Source organism: Ailuropoda melanoleuca, chromosome 6 (assembly GCF_002007445.2).
Source record: "Ailuropoda melanoleuca isolate Jingjing chromosome 6, ASM200744v2, whole genome shotgun sequence".
Lineage (NCBI taxonomy): Eukaryota > Metazoa > Chordata > Mammalia > Carnivora > Ursidae > Ailuropoda > Ailuropoda melanoleuca.
This window is the reverse complement of record NC_048223.1, coordinates 102,283,669-102,301,480: the sequence shown is the minus strand read 5'-3', so window position 1 is coordinate 102,301,480 and position 17,812 is coordinate 102,283,669. Positions and strand designations below refer to the sequence as shown.

At 38.1% G+C, this 17,812-nt stretch overlaps 1 protein-coding gene across 4 annotated transcripts in view; it reads right to left on the bottom strand.

The window, feature by feature from the left end:
* The window catches only part of SLF2 (SMC5-SMC6 complex localization factor 2), a 43,716-nt gene extending 26,131 nt beyond the window's left edge, over nt 1-17,585 (bottom strand). Inside the window, exons 1-9 of one of the 4 annotated variants that reach the window (XM_034663144.1) lie at nt 17,290-17,426; nt 16,445-16,588; nt 14,709-14,752; nt 13,483-14,216; nt 11,891-11,948; nt 5,682-6,670; nt 4,644-4,714; nt 879-1,001; nt 303-470 (exon numbers count right to left, since the gene is read on the bottom strand). In XM_034663144.1, the coding sequence (XP_034519035.1) occupies nt 303-470; nt 879-1,001; nt 4,644-4,714; nt 5,682-6,670; nt 11,891-11,948; nt 13,483-14,208 (2,135 nt within the window). In that variant the 5' untranslated portion in view covers nt 14,209-14,216; nt 14,709-14,752; nt 16,445-16,588; nt 17,290-17,426. Of the gene's footprint in view, nt 1-302; nt 471-878; nt 1,002-4,643; nt 4,715-5,681; nt 6,671-11,890; nt 11,949-13,482; nt 14,217-14,708; nt 14,753-16,444; nt 16,589-17,289 lie in introns of all 4 variants that reach the window. The other 3 variants (XM_002913863.4, XM_034663141.1, XM_034663143.1) reach the window with 3 other exon arrangements.
* Between the last annotated feature and the right edge of the window lie 227 nt (nt 17,586-17,812).

The window sequence follows — 17,812 nt, the reverse complement described above, 5'->3', positions numbered from 1 at the left end:
AACTTCTTTCACAGAAGAAAGAACTATACTTCTTGTTTTAAGCCCCTATTATTTTGACAGTCGCTGTTATTATATTCTGATCTTAATCCTAACTAATAAAGGCATGTAATACGCCAAGCAACTATCTTACACTGCTTCCTATAGTTAAATAATAAACACAAAAACAATAGTAACAAGAAGGATTAGGAAACTGGATACGTCATAATAGAAATTAACCTTTTAGAAGATTACATCAGTTAGAAATCTTTCAGGGTAATTTTTATATAAGAAAAAGTAAAATGTTTTTCTATTTTTCTACTTACTTAAGAATAAGCTTTTCTACAGCACTCTGTCCTATAAAACCAGAGTCTCTTAAATCCAAGGTATACTGATTGAAAATTTTTCCGGAATTGAGGAAATTGAATATTTCTTCACCTGGGTGATGATCAGGAATAGCATCAATTGTAACTGAAAATTTCTTTAGAAATTCCCTGGAATAAAAACAGTTATTGAATACCAAATAGTTATATTTCATATGGCTTTGTGTTTAAAGGTTGGGTGCAAAGAAAACTCTTCTTAGGACCAATGTTAACCCCAGATAAGAAGACTGCATGAGAACATGTGTTTTGTTCCTCCCAGTTTTTGCTAGTAGTTAGTTCAAAGCCAATAAATGGGTCTACGTGAAAAGAAACAATAACTAGGAGAAAAAATATGTAACTTGGCCATAACATTTGTCCTTCAAATCCATCACAGATGGATTAGAAAACCATCACAGAAGGATTAGAAAACCATCATAGATTACTCATTAAGTACATAACCATCAATGGTTCATTTATTTCACAAGAACAAAATTAAAAAATATAAACTTAATAGGGTATACATTACGAAAAATGCTCTACCTGTGCTCTTCTAAGAGGCCATCCTCATCATCTGTACTGTCTTGATCTCCAATTCTGATGGGGGATTTAATACCTCGGCCCTGCCTTATGTCTTCCTGCAGTTGCTTCTGCAATTCATCTAGTCTGAGAATTGAAAGAAAATTGTAAGAAAATGGTTTACTCTGGGGCGCCTGGGTGGCACAGCGGTTAAGCGTCTGCCTTCGGCTCAGGGCGTGATCCCGGCGTTCCGGGATCGAGCCCCACATCAGGCTCCTCTGCTATGAGCCTGCTTCTTCCTCTCCCACTCCCCCTGCTTGTGTTCCCTCTCTCGCTGGCTGTCTCTATCTCTGTCGAATAAATAAATAAAATCTTTAAAAAAAAAAAATGGTTTACTCTAAAAATAATCTTTAATTTATGTCTAAAAGCAGCACCAAAAAACAAAACACACCCCCCAAAAAACCCAACCTCTTATTAATAAGTACCTTGTTATATGACAAACTTTGTTGCACGCTACAGGTCAAATTATGTCTTCCCAAACATCATGATGTATAACAGACTTTTACCCAGCTACTGGTATGATATTAGAATAGGGTTCCTTCGCGTCAGAAGACTTGGATATTTCTTTATAGCTAGGACTTCAAGAATGATATCCAACTCATTTAGAGAAAGGGGAAGGAAAAATGGCAAAGAATAATCTGATTATCCCCTGAATCTTTAATGCTCATTTGACTCCAGTAGACCAACAACCAATTAGGCTTTCTAGCAGCAGTAGTCATTATCATTGTCGTCATCATTATCATCACAATACCTAACACTGAACCTTTACTATGGGACAGGCACTGTACTGAGAACTTTTTATGTATTAAATCTTTCAACCCTCAAAAGAATCCCATGTGGTAGTTTACTATTACCCATTTTACATGAGGAAACAGACATTAGGAATGCTAACTTGCTCAAGCTCACAATGCAAGGAGCTGGGATTCAGAGCAAGAGAGTCTAGCTCTGGAGTCCTTAAGTTATTTTAACCCAGGTCCTTATTCCTACCTCCGGCCCCACAGTAGATGAGTATAATACAGCAGTAAGGGACCAGTAAACGTATTTGCTCTATCAATACAGAAAAGTCAATTATCAGATCAAACTAGCATGTCTGCCTCTGGTCCGTGCAGTGTTCATTTTAAATAAACAACTTCAGATCTGACATTACAAATCACATGAATTCATAAAATGTTTAAAAAATTTTACAATAGAGACAATTTCTCTAAATTTAGAAAGGGGAACATGTCTGACTAATTGTATTTCCTATGGTTAGCTAACTCATATATCAAGTTTGAGACACATACATACCAACTTCAAGTCAGTTGAGCTTTTAGTTAAGTTCTCTGGGCTAGTTTTGAGCATATTCCTTAAATAAGGAAGATATTTTCCCCCTCATTAGCAAAAGCAGTTTACAACTAGTGACACAGATTTTATTAGGTCCATTATGATCCTCAAACTTTTTGATTTCTCTGTGTGTGTGTGTGTGTGTGTGTGTGTGTGTGTGAGAGAGAGAGAGAGAGAGAGAGAGAGAGAGAGAGAGAGAGAGAGAGGGAGAGAAAGGGCCAGAGCCAGAGCCAGAATGAGAGAGAAACAATTCTAAACTTCTTCCTCAAGAGTAACTTGATGTAGAAATACCATGTGTGATTATGCTGGTTTCAAAATTTGGTCTATATGAACATAAGAATGTTTAAAAAAAATTCTATCTATGCAAACAAAAAACCCCAAACAACTCAATTAAAGAATGGGCAAGGAGCACCTGGATGGTTCAGTTGATTAAGCGTCTGCCTTCGGCTCAGATGATGATCCTGCAGTCCTGGGACTGAGCCCCGCAGTGTGCTCCCTGCTCAGCAGGGACTATGCTTCTCCTTCTCCCTCTGCCCCTTCCCCCTTTTGTGCTCTCTCTCTCAAATAAATCAATAAAATCTTAAAAAAAAAAGGGCAAAGGATCTGAATAGACATTTCTCCAAAGAAACTATACAAATGGCCAAAAAGGACATGAAAAGATGCTCAAAATCATTAGTTATTAGGAAAGTGAAAATCGAAACCATAATGAGGTACACTTCATACTTGCTAGGATGGCTATTATCAAAAAACCAGAAAAAAACAAGTGTTGGGTGAGGATGTAGAAAAACTGGAATCCTTGTGCACTGCTGGTGGAAATGTAAAATGGTGTAGCCATGGAAGACAGTACAGCAGTTCTGCGAAAATTTATGTATAGAATCACTGTATGATCCAGCAGTTCTACTCCTCGGTATATACCCAACACAAAAGAACTGAGTGGGGACTTGAAGAGATATTTGTACACCCTTGTTCACAGCAGCAATATTTCCAATAGCCGAAAGTAGAAGCAATCCACGTGTCCATCAAAGGATGAATGGATAAATAAAATGTGGTATATACATACAACAGAGTACTATTTAGTCTTAAAAATGAAGGAAATTCTGGGGCGCCTGGGCGGCACAGCGGTTGGGCATCTGCCTTCGGCTCAGGGCGTGATCCCAGGGTTCTGGGATCGAGCCCCACATCGGGCTCCTCCGCTATGAGCCTGCTTCTTCCTCTCCCACTCCCCCTGCTTGTGTTCCCTCTCTCGCTGGCTGTCTCTATCTCTGTTGAATAAATAAATAAAATCTTAAAAAAAAAAATGAAGGAAATTCTGACCCATGCTACAACATGGACAAACCTTAAAGATGCTATGCTAAATGAAATAAGTCAGTATAAATGGACAAATACTGCGTGATTTCATTTATATGAGGTACCTAGAATAGTTAATTTCATAGAGACAGAAAGTAGAAGAGTAGCTGCCAAGGGCTGGGGGAAGGGGAGGATGGGAAGTTATTTAATGAGTATGATTATTTCAGTTAGGGAAGCTGAAAAAAAGTTCTGAAGATGGATGGTGGTGACGGCTGCACAACAATGTGAATGTACTTAATGCCACTGAACTGCACATTTAAAAATGATTAGAATGGTAAATTCTATATATTTTATCACAATAAAAAAAACACACAAAAAATTCTGCCCATACTTTTGATCAAGAATTTCAGCTACCAGTTAGATTCCGGTTGTGGTAAGCAGAAAAGAATTTGTGTTACTACAATAATGCAGTAAACCATAAAAACCTGATCTTCTGACCCAGCCTGTGAACAAGAACACTTTATTTCTAACAGAGCTGCCAGTAAAACTGTTATAGTAGTATTAGCACAAAATGTATGCTAATTTCTCATAATTTTTATTATTTATTTATTATTATTATTTTTTAAAGATTTTATTTATTTATTTGACAGAGACAGCCAGTGAGAGAGGGAACACAAGCAGGGGGAGTGGGAGAGGAAGAAGCAGGCTCCAGCGGAGAAGCCTGATGTGGGGCTCGATCCCAGAACGCTGGGATCACGCCCTGAGCCGAAGGCAGATGCTTAACGACTGCGCCACCCAGGCGCCCCTCTCATAATTTTTAAAGGAAAATTAAAAGCCAGCTACACAGGGGCGCCTGGGTGGCGCAGCGGTTAAGCGTCTGCCTTCGGCTCAGGGCGTGATCCCAGCGTTGTGGGATCGAGCCCCACATCAGGCTCCTCTGCTATGAGCCTGCTTCTTCCTCTCCCACTCCTCCTGCTTGTGTTCCCTCTCTCGCTGGCTGTCTTTCTCTCTGTCAAATAAATAAATAAAATCTTTAAAAAAAAAAAAAAAAAAAAAAAAGCCAGCTACACAAACAAGCAGTATGTTAAATTCAGCAAGGTAGTCATGATGCTAACCAACCTTTGAGTGTCTTCCATCTCCTTCACTAGACGTTCCAAAGTATTTGTATACGTTCCACTATGAACATGTTCCTAAAACAAGAAGAAAATTTAGGAATACTTTATATCTTAGAAGAATTGGGTTGTTTTAAGTTATTCAGAGTACTAAATAATATTTTCTGTCAATAACCTAGGCCAGGAGGATACCTTTCTTAGAGAATTTTCACCATCATGCTTTAAATCTAGTATTTTGCACTGCAGGCAATTTGATTTTTACCATTTATTAGGAAAGGCACTACTTATAAAACCCTGCCAGCCTTAAGAACTGACTGCAAACACCCAAGGGCTCCATGGCTACCCTGTCTTTATTTTTAAATTCTATTTTAATGGATTCAAACTAATTTTTAGGTGTTACCATGGAACATTAACACCTTCCCCACCAAATTTTACAGACATATTAGAATTTAATGCAGCTTATTCCCAAGATAGAATGAAGCACTTTATAAATAAAATTGCACACCACAATTAACAACATTTCTACACTCTACCTTCATTTACAGCAGTGGTCTCCAAAGCAGGGGGTGTGCAAGGTGATCCATTGGGGTGCAGGAAGAAAATAATAGAACTTCTATTTATATGGAACTTCTATAGAAACTCCAGTAGAACTTAGTCTATAGTAACTTCTATATAACTTCTATAGGAAAATACTTTTTTCTTCTTCCTTTTAAATTGTTTTTGCATATGCTTTAGAAAGTACACAGTAGTATAGTGGTACATGTATATAATCTATAAGTACACATATATATTGGAGTGCATGCTTAAAAATTTTTTACTAATAGAAGTGTGTGTGATCAAAAAAGTTTGGAGACCACTGATTTACAGTAATAAAACTAAAGATATGGGAAACCCATTAACCAAACAAGAACTATACCAGTTTCAGTACAATTATGAATCATAAAAAATACAAAGTTTTCAAATAAGTTCTATCAATTTATCCCTCTTTCACTAATCAATCCATCTTCCCCTCTTCAATAAAGATAAATGTCACAAAACTACTTACTGTATAGTCTGATGACTGAGATCTAAGCCCCTTGGAAAGAGCAGGAGGCTTTCCTGTAGTTGCAGAAGTCTGATTGAAGTTCAAAGCCATTATTTCTTCCAGTGATTTTAATGTTTCCTCTTCCTCATCACTGTCTAGGTTGTAACCTAAACTTTCTTCATCACTATCAAAATCACCCCTTAGTTTTCTTTTCAGTGCACTGCTACCTGCATTGGAATTTCCTGAACTCTCTTTATCTGAAGGGGCTTTATCTGAAGGTGCTGTAGGGCTTGGGATACATGGCACAACTTCCAAAGCAGCTGGGGGAGACTTTGTAGGAGTGCCATATTCTGAACGCAAAGATCCCCCAGAATTTTTCCCTGAAGATACATTAGAATCAGCTTTATCAGTCTTTGCTTTGTGTTCCTTGTGTTTGGAGGACTCTGTAGAATGCCCAGAACATTCTTTAGATGAGGAACGCTCTTTTTCTTTTTTAGGAACTGGAAGAGTGCAATTTTTAGCATTTAATGGTACCCGGGAAGAACCAGCACTTGGAACATGGGAGAGTAAAGGTAGAAGTTTTGTCTCCTTTGATGCCACAGAGCTAGCAGTTTTATTTTTCTGAAGGTTGCTAGCTTTTTTAACTGCAGACTTTTCCTGAGGTAAAGATAAGTGGGGTTTCTGCATCTTAGTCTCTTTGGTACTTGCCACACGGATTTGGTCACTATTCCTGGAAGAATGGTGGCCAGAATTTGAAGGTGCCAAGCCTCCAGAGGAGCGATCAATTTCTTCACTGGGTTCCTTGGATATATCTTCCAAGCGTAATACATCCCCAGGTGTCTTCAGTGCAATATGTTTTATAAATTTCTCTCTCTGATGTGGTCCGTCAGGACGCTTCTCAAGGAAGGACTCTTTTACTTTTGGCATTATAGATTCTCTTGTGCTTTTCAGATCTGAGTCCACAGAGTTCCTTTTTCTTTTGTCAGAGAACTTATTCTGCTTAGACCCTGCTAAAATTTAATTTTTGCCAGATTAGTGAAAAGCATATTTTCCTATCTTAGTAAAGTTTATTCAGCGAGTGCCTAGAACACTCTGACAAAATGTTTAAATTGTAAAAGTTTAGGTTGAGATCATTCAATATATGTGGGATAAGGAAAAAGAGTTAATAGTACCATTTATTTATTAACTAATAAAATACTGGTATCCTAACTTAAAGCTAATGACAGTGTTCATTTTCATTCTAAAGCTATTAAAAGTTTACTATCCAAACAAAATTTAAGGTGTTGCTCCCCAAAACACAAAAGCTGCATATCTGTTATCATGGCAAGGACTGCAAAGGCAATTCCCTCAAAGTTCATATATTCTCTCTTAGACCAAGGACTACCTGATTTCAGAAACGTAATACTCTACATCTAAATTTATAACACCTTAAAATATATATACAATAACAACTAGCTGAAGGCAGACAAATTTTAATTTCTTAATTAAAAAAAATCCACCCAAATCTTTCTCCCCAGTGTTTAACTGTTTATTCCTTCCTGTGCATCCTTCTAGTCTTGAGCTGTGTTATGAGTTATGGTTCAACTTCAACTTATCATTTTGGGAGCTACAACTCCAGAGTCTCAGAATGTGACTTTAATTAGAAATAGGGTCTTTACTGGAGTAGTCAATTTAAAATAAAGTCATTAAGGTGGGTCCTAATCCAGTTATGACTGGTGTGCTTAGAAAAACGGGAAATATGCAGTCTTGAGGTCTTTTATCTTTTTTACACTATCATGTCATGAATTCATAGGGAATGTACTACAGCAACTCTGCCTCCTTTCCATTGGTTCTCACAAAATGTACTTCTCTGGGTAGAGCAGGCTGGCATTTTAATTGAACCTAAGTACCTTTCTCTTTGGCTTTCTTCAAAAGGGGAAATTTGGACATGGAGACAGACTTGAAGAGGGAAGATGATGTGAAAACACACAGGGAAGAGGTGCTTTCGGTTAAGCACCTGCCTTCGGCCCAGGTCATGATCTCAGGGTCCTAGAACTGAGCCCTGCATTGGGCTCCCTCCTCACTGGGGAGTCTGCTTCTCTCTCTCCCTCAGCCCCTTCTCCCGCTTGTGTGCCCGCTTTCTCTCTCTCAGTAAATAAAATCTTAAATAAAACCACACACACAGGCAGGGAAAAGATGCCATATGACAGTAGTGATGCATCTCCAAGTGAAGGAATGCCAAGAATTGTAGGCAAACACCAGAAGCTAGAAGAGGCAAAGAAGGATTCTCTCCTAGAATTGTTGAGAGAAAGCATGGCTCTGTTGATAACCTTAATTTTGGATTTCTAGCTTCTAGAACCATGAGAAAATAAATTTCTATTGTTTTAAGCTACCTAGGTTTTCCATCCAGGAGAACTTTATTTTTTTTAAATTTTTTAAAAAAAGATTTTATTTATTTATTCGACAGAGATACAGACAGTCAGCGAGAGAGGGAACACAAGCAGGGGGAGTGGGAGAGGAAGAAGCAGGCTCATAGCGGAGGAGCCTGATGTGGGGCTCGATCCCAGAACACCGGGATCACGCCCTGAGCCGAAGGCAGACGCTTAACCGCTGTGCCACCCAGGCGCCCCAAGGGGAACTTTAATAAAGCACGTATATTTGAGTTAACCAGGTTTAAAAATTTTCTTATTGTGGGGCACCTGGGTGGCTCAGTCGTTAAGTGTCTGCCTTCAGCTCAGGTCATGATCTCAGCATTCTGGGATGGAGCCCTGCTCAGCGGGAAGCCTGCTTCTCCCTCTCTCACTCCCCCTGCTGGTGTTCCCTCTCTCATTGCCTCTCTCTCTGTCAAAATAAATTTTTTTTTTTTTTTAGATTTTATTTTATTTATTCAACAGAGATAGACAGCCAGCGAGAGAGGGAACACAAGCAGGGGGAGCGGGAGAGGAAGAAGCAGGCTCATAGCAGAGGAGCCTGACGTGGGGCTTGATCCCATAACGCCAGGATCACGCCCTGAGCCGAAGGCAGATGCTTAACCGCTGTGCCACCCAGGCACCCCCAAAATAAATTTTAAAAAATCTTGAAAAGGGGGCGCCTGGGTGGCACAGCGGTTAAGCGTCTGCCTTCGGCTCAGGGCGTGATCCCGGCATTGTGGGATCGAGCCCCACATCAGGCTCTTCTGCTATGAGCCTGCTTGTTCCTCTCCCACTCCCCCTGCTTGTGTTCCCTCTCTCGCTGGCTGTCTCTATCTCTGTCAAATAAATAAATAAAATCTTTAAAAAAAAATAAAAAAAATAAAAAAAAATAAAAAATCTTGAAAAAAATTTTTTTTTCTTACTCTGTTTAAAAATGTGATGTATCATTAACTAAAACCAGTTAATCATTAAAGATTATTATTTATATAATCAGTATTCCCCAAATCAAGTTTCTCTCTGCATAAGGGCAGATGTCTTCAAATCCTCAACAATTTGATTAAAACAACAACGAAATAACTCAAGAGGTCAGCAACTTTTTGGATAGCTTGATCAGCATATAATCTGAAAAATTCCATTTATAAACATGAAAAATCAATAAACAAATGCTTCTATCTCCATTTTTCTACAGATAGTTCCTACTACCTGAAGAAATCATTTCATCCACACTCACTTTGCTGGGGTTAAATGTCTTGTAAAAAAGGACAGGGGAACTTTATAGTAAAGATGAAAAATCAAGTAACTAAGAAAAAGACTTGGGGTGGACTTACACTGATTCTTTTAAGTTTGGAATTTCAAAAAAAGACAGCTACAGAGCTGCCAGTTTGAGTTCTGTTCCATTTCCTAGAGAAGTTTATTTATATACAGCTAGAAATGAGGAGAAATTTCTGATTTGTTCAGGAATTTCTGATTTGTTCAGGTCTTCAATTCCGGAACAGGAGGAGAAAAAAACTTTATGGACAAAGTTTAGGAAAAATCAGCTAATTAAGAGCTTTTGACATCTAGAATTAGAGGCGGTTGAACTGGTACTGTAGGTAGGCTGCCCTTCTGCAAGCTCTCTGAAGCAGTGGGTTAACTGCATGATTCTTTTTGCATCGCTTGTACGAACTGTAGACTGTTTAAGAACATTTCCAGTATCTGCTAATATATAAAATAGATAAGACAGGGACTGAATTTGTAAATAGAAAACAAGTAAAAATCCAACTGTCATTAACAGGGGATTGGTTACTAATAAATTATAGAATAAACAAGGGATGGATTAATTGGACCTCAGAATGTAGTCTAAGGACAGGATTCTGGAAAACTAAAGAGCTGAATGACTTTATCAACATTTCTGAAATCCTCTAACTTGTATGTGATTATGTACATCACGATCACAACTGAGAAGTATAATAGCAGTAATATGAACAAGACAATATATTTGGATTATTAAGATCTATTCACTATCAGATAAAGATAAGCATTCTTCAGGTTATCTAGTGAAAAAGCCCCCTATGTCCTTTATATTCTGTTGACACTGAAATGCAGCATAAATGTGTATTTATTAAAAAGTACAATACCATAACTAAAAATGATTATCAGACATGCAAAAATATTAAGAAATAAAAATATAAGTGAAGGCAACCTCTTAAATCTGCTTACAAAAATATGCAGAAAGTGTCTTTCTCTTTTTAAGATTTTATTTATTTATTTGAGAGAGAGAGAAAGCACGAGAGAGGGGAGGGTCAGGGGGAGAAGCAGACTCCCTGCTAAGCAGGGAGCCCAATGTGGACTCGATCCTGGGACTCCAGGATCATGACCTGAGCCGAAGGCAGACACTTAACTGAGTGAGCCATCCAGGCACCCAGAAAGCATCTTCTTCAAGCACTGTTCAAAAGCTGCAGTATGTGGAACTATATAAATGAAACTACATTACAGTCACCACTGATGAAATCTGCAAACCTATGAACTGAAGAGAATTTTTATCTTATTTATTACTAGAGAAAAAAAAGCTGAAGAGCTTGGTGGCAACATCACCAACAGCAGCCCTTTATGCTGGCAGAGCAAAATATTTTATACTAAAAATATTTTGTTCTTCCATTCACCTCACTGCAAATTGATCACTTATTACTACACATGTGTAATAGTGAGTACAGGAACAATCTTGTGGCTGAGAAATTATTGTTCTTGTACTCCATGTCAACATTCAATGGGATTTGATCACTAAAATCAACATTGTAAAAATTAAATAAAAATTTTAAAGACCACAAAAATCTTCAAATTTATTCTTATATCTAGAAGCTCCCTCTATGATGGTAAACTATGGTTTCAGCCTTGGCTAAACATTGATTTTAACACTTGAGATCGCCTGCTCAAAATGCAATGCACCTCTAGAATACATAAAAAACAGAGTTTTACATGAAATCTGAAGAACAGGGAGTTACATCTGTCTCTCTGTACCTCTGTTTTTCCATCTTTAAAAGTAATCATAAGGATATGAAGATCAAATGAATTAAAAGCACACAGAAGAGGGCATGGCACACAGTAACTGTTCAATAAATGTTGGCTATTATCGTAACATCCACTGTCTCTTACTGAGTGTGGAAATTTGTAAAATCCATTTTTCAAAGTTTGCAATCATGGCAGAAAAAAATCTGACACATCAGACTATTAGCAGTTGTTATTTCTAAGAGCCTTTCATTTTCTGTGTTATAAATTTTTGCAATGTTTGACTTTTACACTATTCTATTTTCTAGTTAAAAAAAGATAAAGATACTGTAAGAATTACTGAATTAACAGTAGCTATTTGTTATTATGTATTTCCTCAACCAATAGATACTAAAAGTACAAATCAATATCACGTAGGTGTCCTTGAAATTTGATATTAAAAAGGTTATCTTTGGACTTGAAATATTAGGAAACACTGTTTTGGATCATGATAACAGTTTCAATCTTATATAAAGCATCTATAATACCAAGATCTCAGATAGTCCACAATTCCAATAATATAAGATTATGCTTCTTATTGTAGCCAAGATTCAGTAGTAGAACACTGAATACCAAAATGAGAAACATGTTGCTAGAAACTTTTGAAAAAGGCAAAAAAGTCAAGACGAACTACAGTTTATGCATACTAATTCAAGGACTAGTCTTTTTAAATATAATTTAACCAAACTCTCAACTAATCTGAGACATTCAATTTCCCTCTAGGAAAGAAATTGCACATTTAAACAAATTTGTTTTAAAAAAGTGCCACTGTGGTACAATTTTATTTAAAAATTAACAAATTAATATTGATTCTACCTGAAGCAGGTTCCCATGAATCAGAAGAGGATCTTTTCCTTGAGAAATGTCCATTTTCCTATTAACAAAATGAGAAAAAATTAATTAGGAATTGGGGCCAGTAAAGATTATGAACTTTTCTTTGTAACATTTAAACACAGATTTCTAAACCAAAGAAAGCAAGCACTTATATTTGGAGGTAAATTCAAACTTCTATAATAAAATATTTTAAACTCTTAAATTTTATAAAAATGAAGGGCATTTGTACCATAAAAATGTAAAAATGTTATAAAAATAAAGCCAGTTTTCATAATACAAACTTAGAGCTTTATATTAACTCAAGATTAATATTAAAGCACTGTATCATTATTCTGATAAATAGTAAGCCTAATATTTGCCAATTAAATGGACATAACTCAGGGGCGCTTGGGTGGCTCAGTCAGTTAAGCATCTGACTTTGGCTCAGGTCCTGATCTCAGGGTCCTGGGATGGAGCCCTGTGTCAGGCTCCCGGCTGAGTGGGGAGTCTGCCTGTCCTCCTCCCCGCTTGTGCGCTCTCTAATAAATAAATAAAATCTCTAAAGAAAAATGGACATAATGGACTCTTCACAACTTCAGTTTGAGTACTCATGTACAACCAAACACTGAAATCTTAGGATTGCTAGCAAATCTCACTGGTAAAGACACCAAACTCCTTGCAAACAAATCCTAGAGTTTACAAATACATTTTCTAGCAATATACAAGGCAACACTCTCCATTCCCTCCTAAGATGTTATAGTTTGGTTTACTTTTTTGGTCTACCTGGTTTTAAAATCTCACAGCATCTTATCAACATAGCCCTTTCCTGATACCTGATCTTCCTTTATTTGCTGCTTGTAGAGAAGTTCTTTGAAACAGAGGTTATTGTCTTTCTAGGGGAGAGGGTCAGCTTTTATGCTCATCTAGGTTTGGTCCATTCTCAAGGAAGAATATGATGAAGTTAATATGTATTTGGATGGCTTTCTAACTATTACCTAAGTTGTCTATGACACAATCTCAAAATTATTTAGGACTTATACATGATCTAAACCAGTGATTCTCAAAACTTTAAAGTACATCAGAATCATCTGGAAGCCTTGTTAATTTCAGATTGCTGGACTCTTACCTCCAATTTCTGGTTCAGTGAGTCTGGGGCAGGGCCTGAGAATTTGCATTTCTAAGTTCCCAGGTGATGCTGATATAGTTAGTCTAGGGACCATGTTTTGAGAACCGCTGTTCTAAAATATTTCCTCCTGTTTTAGATTTTCCATTCCTTCAGTATCTTCCTTCAGCACAGCCTAATTAAAAAATGACTACACTTGCCTAAAAAAAGAATGCTTACTTTCTTGATTAAGGAAGGCCTTTGTTCATGGTCTGAAAAAATTAAGGGCAAGAAACACTACTCTACTGAGTCCTATGGACAGTTGGAAAAAACTGTCCGTTAAATTAGGCTTTAAACAAACTGTGTATCAGTATTTCCTTAACAAAAGATACCAATACGATGTTAACAGTTAAAAATATTAAGTATTTTTACATTTAGCATGTTAAAAATAATAAAACAGTAGCCAAGCTAATTCAGTAATTATTACACATACCAGGTTTGAAAGATTACTCTTTCCAGGTGTGACATCATTCTGTTTACTTTGTTCATGCCTTGGTTTACATTTTCTTTCTGTACTAGAGGATTTTATGGAAAGATTGCTTGCTTCTGAGAAAGAATTTTCTGAGTTGATTCTCTGCTCCATTTGCTCCCTTCTCAACTTCTTTAGTTCTCTTTCTCTGCAGTAAGAAGCTAATGACAACTGGAATTTAGCCCCCAATGGACTTTCTCCTGGGTGGTGCCTGGATAGGCTGCTCCTGCTGCTAAGACTTCTAGAGCTGTTCTTGAAGATGTCAGTTTCTGTCACTGTGGCCTGCTTTTTGGAATCTGCACTGGTCTTGTTTCGATCTCTCTCATTCTTCTCCCTGCTATTTTCATGAATGAACAGTGACTTCCTTCTCTCTGGAGATCGATGTTTTTTCTTCAGTGTCTTCATCTCCTTTGACAAGCAATATGGGGGAACATAGACTTTTGTAACTGCCTTTGGATATTTGGTGGCTATTGACACACAAGGCCGACGGGACTCATGCATACCACGATCTTTATGGTGCTCTTTTACACCTTTCATGAAAGCCTCTAAAATAGTGCTCTTTTCTGATGGCACCCTTTTGGGTTTAGATTTTTTTGGTGAGGGTAGTTTCCTTTCAAACTGCTCTGTCCCAGTGATGGACAATCCACTTCCTCCATATTTGATGTCTGATTTTTGTGGAGAATCCAACATATGTCTGTCTAGTCAATTAAAACACAAATTGCATGTTATTAAAAATCACACAAACTATTACATTTTGTATATTTATTTAAATTAATAATATTTAAAATACTAAGCTATCACAAAAATTTCCAAGTCAGTATTTAGATGATGATACACATTTTATGGGGGGGATTAAGACATGGTTTATTTAATAACCTTACTTTCATAAAGCTCCCTTTTGCTACATCTTGTAAGCTCACATGGCTCTATTTATAAAATGTTACTGTATTAGAGAATCAAAATAGTATCAATATGAACATTATTGACTGGAATATTTTAAATGTAAGGAAGAATAACAGCAAAAAGTTTCTTCATGATGTTTAGAACTTATCTTTGTAAAAAACACTGCATCTTCATATTTTCAACTTGAACATTATGCTTAATCAAGTAAGAGCTTAGAGAAATTTAAAAATTGAATCCATCTCCCTCTTCAAAAGATCCTGCAAGAAATGCATTAATAGTATACATACCTTGTTTTGGAGCTGGTTTGAAGAAATCTATAATTGACTGCTTCCTGAAAATAAAAGCATAACTAATATGGTATCACATAAGCAAACATTAAAACCTCAATAATTCAGATTAAGGGAAGAATACTAGATTTATAGGATATAGATTGGATTTCATTACCTGGTTTAATCAAGTTCTGACAATGGCAATAATGCTTTGCTAAGCTGATTACAAAAAACTGAAAATATAATTTACTATTTCCTATAGGAGCAAATTTATAAAAGCACGACTGAGGTTTATATAATCTATTGTACTAAAATGGTAAGATTGGAGTACGGATCCAGGGAATTGACAGTGTGCTTCCTAGGAAAAGCTTACTGCTACATGAGGGGATCTGATCCTACTGCTTGGTATCTCCAGTGACTGGTACAAAATAATGCTCAATAGATGTTTGCTGAATGAATAACGGAGATTATAAAATGAGGAGGAAAACCTGAACAGACTCATAACAAGATTAGATGGCAGAATGGCAATATCAGTGTTTGGGCCCAGCTGGGGAGGCAGCTGAGTTGAAGGGCATGCTGGCCAAAAGGCAGATAGGATCAAGTGCCAAGCTTACACTACCTTTTTTGTATACTACGGTAAGATGATAAACTAAGTAACAGCAGAAATTAAAACGAGTCTTCACAACCAGTGTTTCAAAATCTTAATTTTTACCTAAAAATTCTTAGGATATTTACAAAAATAACACATTGCGCGTAAGGAAAACACAAAACAAGAGAAAAGGAAGAAAGTGAACAGTTACAAAAATCAAATTGTTTTAATTTTTAAGGATTTCTGCACCGTAACACAAAGTGAACCATATTACCAGAATTTGTATTTGGATTGATGTATTTAGAGTTATTTGTCAGCTGCGTAAAGAAGACTGTCATCATACGCAGAACAAAAAATTAACTTCCTGGCAAAATTCTGCTAAAACGTATTCATTTTACTGAAAAAGAAGCAGTACACTACCAGTTTCCCTAAACATTTATTCACTATGAGGTTGGAATGCTCAGAGAAAACTTGAACAATCCAAGTCCCTCGTATGCTTCACAGTTCATGTTAGAAGAGCAACACCCCTCTTTAATGGTTTACTGAGAGTCCACAATGTGAAATGTTGGTAGAAAAGCTAACTGGTTATGAAATTAATATGTGTGACGAATTAAGGAAGAATTTATGTATTTGTTTTCATAAAATATAAAAAATTAGTTCCACAGGAGAATAAACGAAGAAATGCCAGAGGTTCTGCAAATCAGGAAAGGATGATGCCCTCTGTACTGGTTAAGGAAAGAGATGGGAAAGGATTAAGCAGCAGCAAATTCAAAACAATACTAAATAAGCCTTTATATTAATTACTAAAAGTAACCTTATATCTTTCCTAAAATATTAGATCCCAGGCTCCTTTTCGAGTAATACACCAGAGGGAAAAATGGTTTTGCGTAAAACATACAAGAAATCTGTAAAATAACTATGAACGTAACTTTCAAGTAGGAACAGTTCTCTAATTTCATATGCACAGAAATGTCCATTAGAACTAGCTTTTAAAAAATATAACAGCTCACAAGCCCTTATCTGAAACTTTTGTGCTTTTGAATTTACTGGATTTTAGAAAGGGCGTAACTTGGATGCATTACATAAAGCCCCCCAGTGGGGTGTGACACTGCACCCCAGAAGCAAACACACCAATATTTCTCCAGTAAAGCTTACAAATACTCACACTTAATGCGATAAAGCCCATATACAGCCTTCCATTAGTTCTAGTCAGGTTTGGCTGCCAAGTCAGAGGTGGTGCCAAAATTATTGAAAACTTCTGATTTTCATACCATTCTGGCTTTTACAATTAAGATAAGGGCTTGTGGACCTGTACCACAACATTAGAAAATAAACTTACTGTTACATTTAAGTTACAAGCTTTTTAAAACTTAAAATAAAAGACAGTACCAAGTGTGTAGAGAATTTAAACATGTTTTATTGTCAGAGGATGTCAAAACTCCCCATCTCATTACATAGCTCCCGTAAAATCTTCACAAAAAACCTAGCCTCTTGGAGGCGGAAAGTTAACTGAGGGGAAAAAACATATCACATTCCAAATCTGCATGTTAAGTATGAATTATCGTGCATACTGGACTATAAAGTAATTCGTGGAAGGGTCCCTCGTCACATCGTACATAATTTCACCCACAATTTAGAGATTTATACTGTTAAGCTACTACGATCAGTAGAACTGCAACGTACAAAAAAACCACCTAAATCTGCACTACGCAGGTAGGGCCCCGGGTCCAGCTATCGTAAAGGAGAAAAATCACGGTCTACCTAAGGCGGGTTCTCCGTAGCCACCCAGGCTGTGGTCACTAGACCGAAAACTGCGTCCCAACTACAGAAAAGGAAACTTGAAGTCCCAAAAGCCCCCGCGCGGAGGCGGGGCAGGGGTTTGCCAGGCTCCGGAACGCCAAGGCCTGAGCTCGCGGAGGATGGCGGGAACTGAAAGAGCGGGCGTCCGCAGTCCTCCCTCATACCCTTGCCCCCGCGACCCGGCCCCTTCTCCAGCCCTCTGCACGGTACCTGTCCCCAGGACTCTTTGTTCTCTTTCCCGCTGCAGCAGGGGCGGTACTACCGGGTCTCAGATGGCAGCGCGGGGGCGACGACCCCGGGGCTGGGGATGAGGGGAAACCTGGCCTAGCGGGCATGCAGCGCCTTGTCATGTCGGCGCCGCTGGCGACGGCGGCATGAGCTGTGGCTGGAGAAGTTGGGTGCGTGGTTGCCGTCTTGCTGCTGGGACTCGGGGAGGCTGTCGGAGCAGAGTTGGGCGGCACCCCCTTCTATCTTCATGGCGGTTCTCTCTCTTCGGAAGTGACTCCTGTGTGAGCGGGAAGGAACCTGAGGACCGACAGGGGGCGGGTCTTACATGAAGGGTCGCACTCTGACTGGCTGGCACGGCGGTCATTTCAGTTAGTGGCGCAATAGAAAGCCGCAGCCTCTCAGGAGAAGGCGGGGTTTCGAGAAGGGGGAAGGGGTAGGAAAACTGCCCCCCCCGTCACGTGCGCGGGTGGGGGGAGCGCACCATCGCATCCGGGCCGCGTTGGCC